Source organism: Callorhinus ursinus, unplaced genomic scaffold (genome assembly GCF_003265705.2).
Source record: "Callorhinus ursinus isolate GAN/ISIS: 27379988/994484 unplaced genomic scaffold, GSC_fseal_2.0 scaffold420, whole genome shotgun sequence".
Classification (NCBI taxonomy): Eukaryota; Metazoa; Chordata; class Mammalia; order Carnivora; family Otariidae; genus Callorhinus; species Callorhinus ursinus.
Genome location: NW_027397475.1, coordinates 23,172 through 27,974, shown reverse-complemented (window position 1 = coordinate 27,974; position 4,803 = coordinate 23,172). Strand labels below are relative to the sequence as shown.

The 4,803-nt window shown below is 46.6% G+C and overlaps 1 protein-coding gene across 1 annotated transcript; it reads left to right on the top strand.

Annotated features, from left to right (window-relative positions):
- The first annotated feature begins 593 nt into the window (after positions 1–593).
- On the top strand, positions 594–3,958 carry LOC112819169 (solute carrier family 25 member 53). Its single transcript, XM_025866185.2, has 2 exons — positions 594–706; positions 1,420–3,958. The coding sequence occupies exon 2, from the start codon at positions 1,451–1,453 to the stop codon at positions 2,369–2,371; it is 921 nt and encodes a 306-aa protein (XP_025721970.1). The 5' UTR covers positions 594–706; positions 1,420–1,450; the 3' UTR covers positions 2,372–3,958.
- Positions 3,959–4,803: the final 845 nt, after the last annotated feature.

Here is a 4,803-nt window from a genome sequence, read left to right as displayed (position 1 = left end):
ATCCCCTGCGCAATCAAGGTGTCCTCTCCTCCCCTGCCTGTCTTCTCCTCTCCCCTCCCTCTACAGCTCTATGCTGCCTCACCTCCACACGCTGCTGTCTCCTGTGGCACACTCTGTCCTCTCAGCCCTATCTCCTCCCTGACAAACTCCCTCAGGTTCTCAGATCTACACTGAGCATTCATTTCTTCTTGATCCCGAGTGTCCTGGATCCCCAGTTACCTCTCATCTATCTACCCCCACTAGGGCTCCCAGCCCTTTCTGGGGTGGGATCAGTAGTTTGGGGCCCTTGTACTGTGTCTTCCCTCTAGCACAGGGATTCTGAACCAAGGATGATTTTGCTTCCCAGGGGACATATGGCAATGTCTGGAGATAATTTTGGTTGTAGTAGCTGGGCTGGTCCCAACAGGTGCTACTGGCATTCAGTGAGTGGAGACCAGGATGCTGCTAAACGTTCTATGGTACACAGGACCGGCACCTGCAACAAAGAATTGTCTGGCCGATGACGTTACATGTGTCAAGGTTGTAAAATCCCTGCTCTCTTATACAGCTACAGGACTGCAAGGATAGGCTTGGAAATTGCTAGGTGTGGAGCCCTGTGGTGCTGACCTTCCAGGAACAGCTACCCTTTCGGTTCCTCAGTTGAGAAGAGGGGGGCGGAGCGTTGCCATGAAACAGCCCGGACACGGGCAGGAATCTGCAGACAGAGGTGAGGGAGATTCCTCACTCCCCAGATTTACTACCGGCTTTTAGAGAGAGTATCAAATACAACTTCTGATTGCCTTTCTGCCTCTATGATATAGTGCCGCTCTTTAGAAAGAGAGTAGCAACTTATTATTCTAGTAGTTTATCAAATGCAAAACTTTATGTGGTGACTGTTGAGTGCAATAGGTTTTGGAGCCCTCTTTCCCCAATTTTGTTTTCTTCAGTCACAAACCTTCTTTGAATATTAGAATATTTGATTTGTTCGTAACACATGGTAGGGATGACTGTTCAGGAAAAAAAACTGCCTCTGTTCTAACTTGAGGTTGATGACTTCTTTTTTTTAAACTCTTTTTCTAAATTTTTTTAAGATTTTATTTATTTATTTGAGAGAGAGAGATTGAGAGAACGAGTGGGAGGAGGGGCAGAGGGAGAAGCAGGCTCCCCACTGAGCAGGGAGCCCAACACGGGACTCGGTCCCAGGACCCTGGGATCATGACCTGAACTGAAGGCAGATGCTTCAATGACCGAGCCACCCAGGCGCTCAAGGTTGATGACTTCTTAAGAGTGTGCCTATTTCTCAGAAACTGGCCTAAAGTGTTGCTTTTTTCCTTGGGCTGAGTTTCTTGGGGGCTCTGTTTCTAACTAAGCCATGAAAATGCCACTGACAAATTTAATGGGTTAGTCTAACTAATCTCTTTTTTTTTCCACTCTTGCCAGTTTCTTCCATCTGTACCCAGTTGTCTTCAGCATGGAGGAACAGAACCACTCTCCTGGAAAGGAACTGCAGCATAGGACACGAGCGGAGTCTCCAGGAAAGAAGAGCTGGCACTCCCAGGCCTATGCCCTTGGGGCCGTTTCCAACTTTATGTCTACTTTTCTGACTTTCCCTATCTATAAGGTTGTGTTCCGGCAACAGATCCATGCCGTGGCAGTGTCAGAGGCTGTGCGACAGCTTTGGCATGAAGGCCCTCAATACTTCTACCGGGGAATATACCCGCCTCTTCTCTCCAAGACATTGCAAGGGACTCTGTTGTTTGGGACTTATGATAGCCTGCTGTGTTCTCTCTCTCCTGTTGGGCCACACTCCCTGAGACACCGCTGGGCTGCAGGGCTCATGTCTGGTGTGGTGGAGGCTGTGGCACTGAGCCCCTTTGAAAGGGTGCAAAATGTGCTCCAGGATGGTCGCAAGCAAGCCCGCTTCCCCAGCACCGTCAGCATTCTCAAGGAATTCAACTCTTACGGGCTTTGGGGGCGGCTGTCACTGGGCTACTATCGTGGTTTCTGGCCTGTCCTTCTCAGGAACAGCCTGGGGAGTGCTCTGTATTTTTCCTTCAAGGACCCCATCCAGGATGGCTTGGCAGAGCAAGGTCTGCCCCATTGGGTTCCTGCCTTAGTGTCTGGGAGTGTCAATGGAACGATCACCTGCCTAGTTCTGTATCCTCTGATTGTGCTGGTGGCCAATATGCAGTCCCATGTTGGCTGGCAGAGCATGCCAAGCCTGTGGGCCTCTGCCCAGGACGTGTGGGACACTCGGGGCCGAAAGGTGTTCCTGATCTACCGTGGAGGCTCCCTTGTCATCCTAAGGTCCAGCGTGACATGGGGCCTCACTACAGCTATCCATGACTTCCTGCAGAGGAGGTCTCATTCCAGGAAAGAGCTGAAAGACTGACTAGCTGCAGGAAGTGTGGCTATGGCAACTTTGTTATCCTAAGCCTTCCCAGGTCGTTCTACATAGCTTACTTCTTTGGCTTGGTTACCTAATACAACCATTCTTTAGTGTCTTTGAACTGCCAATGCATGGGAGAAGTTCCCAACTACCAGCCTGTTGGGCACAGACAAAGCCCAACAGGGTTCCTTGGTCAGAAAGAGAAAGTCACTCTGGTCTGTCCACAGTTTCAACAACCTCAGACCAAGGAGGCCCTTAAAAATCTTGTAACCCTGATGAAATGTCATTCCTTTAAGGAGTTCCTTGACAGTAAGAGGAACTGTTGAAAGATGACCTTAGTTAGCCACTGTGAGTTCTGGGATCCCTCCAGTTGTCCTTTGGACCAAACTTAGTGGAGGACCAGGGACTCCAGTGTCAAAGAACTAAGCTTGACACTTAGGATGTGGATTCCATAGAACTTCTCAGATGGCTACATTTCCACGATATTGTTCACTATCCTTAACGCCACCACTCTCACTTCTCAGGGCTGTGGGCTCTAGTTTCAGTCAGGCTGGCAGCTGGGGCTGGAAACCCTAAATTAGACTTGCCTCAACTGATCAGATGTCACAGGAACTGATGGGGCTGGATATAGGAGTGGGAAGAAGTGTTGTCCCTGGTTGGGTGGAAAGAATAGACTCTGGGGGAAGAGATTTAGTTGCATGAGAAAAATTTACTCTAAATGGCTTGGTGTTATCTGCCAGGATATTTCTGATAGCAAGGCAATAACATTGCCTAGAAACCACTTGAGTTTCCCTAGGAAATCTGGAAGTGAAATGACCATATCTCTTCACAAATAATTGCATATTTTATTGCTGTGGATAAATACAGTCACTGTGACAAAAAGATCAGAAATCTTAGCCTGTCCTTCAGAGCCATTCGACATAATGACCCCCATATAACTTACAACATTTTATCACACCACTGCCACTTACATAGATCCCACACAACCAGCTAAACTGGACTATTGTTCTCTCCCCAAACATGCCATGAACTTTCCCGTGGCCTTGCTTTGGCCCACACTATTTCTCCACTTGGAGTGCCCCTTCCTCACATGCCAGTCTGCCAAAATCCTTCCAGTTCCTCAAAGCCTAGCTCAGATGCCACCTTCTCTATGGAGACTCTTGATATCCCACAACTGTGACGTTAGTCTCCTGTGATGCCCCTTTCCAAGAACACTGCATACACGGCACTGATTCCATTATGTCACTGAGTTCATGTGACCCTGTGTTCCTGTTGGTGTTCTTCAATACCTCCTACTAGACTGTAAAACTCCTTGGAAGCAGGGATTCTTGTATACATTTTAAAATCTCCCATTGTGCCTAGGTGCTCAATAATGTTGGCAGAATTATTGAATTGATTATCAAGCTGTGATATGATCTTTATCCTCAGGGTGCTGTCCCTTGTACATGAAAATAATGTTATTGACTCGCTGTCAGCAAGACACATGTCTGGGGTGTGGTTTTGTTTTCTTTTATTAGTGGATTTAGTTTTATGCGAATTATAATGATGCTGCTGCTGGTAATAATAATAATAAATGACTTTCAACTGGAACATTCGATGACTTTGTGTTATTGATGGCATGTCTGCTATGAGCAACACCATAGGAAGTAAAATTTCACAAGCAGAAACACTGCATAACTGTCCCATTCATTTCAACTCTGGAGCTTTGAAGATTTCCAAGATGACATATGTTGCAGTTTTCCCCTTGTAGATGATAATGATAATGACCTCCACTTGCACCTTCTTACCTAACCGAATTTGTCATTTAAAATGACCTAATTATAGACCCTAGCTGGGAGAATTCCTCACTTTAATTTCCTCACAGAAATTAAAGACACAGCAGTAGGCAATGTGAGATCAGAATGCATTTGCCAGCAAGGTCAATAGAAAATGGCTGGTCCAGAATAGCTGCAGATGAGTTCCCATGTCTGATCCTTGTGGAGACTTGGACGGGGTAGGATGGTACTCTGTGGATTCAAGGACAGGGAATACAGGGCCTGCACAAGGAAAGGTAAAATAGAACAGTAGCTAGTTCTGTTTCAAGACTAACTCTTTTAAGGAAGAAAATATTTACAAAAATTAATAGCTTATAGCTGTGGGTTTTTAAAAAATATTTTATTTATTTGAGAGAGAGAGAGTGTGCAAGCACGAGTAGGGGAGGGGCAGAGGGAGAGAGAGAAGCAGACTCCCCGCTGAGCAGGGAGTCCATGCAGATCTCAATTCCAGGACCCTGAGATCATGACCTGAGCTGAAGACAGATGCTTAACCGCTGAGCTATGCAGGCTCCCCTATAGCTGCGTTTTTTTAAGCCGAAAAGGAGATAAACTACCATACTCCCCCCACCTTTTAATCCAAGAGATGCATTCATTTATTTTCAAGTATGCTGTGGATTTCCA

Excerpts from the sequence above, each read along its gene's own strand:
- LOC112819169 (XM_025866185.2), top strand. The coding sequence starts at position 1,451 with ATGGAGGAACAGAACCACTCTCCTGGAAAGGAACTGCAGCATAGGACA.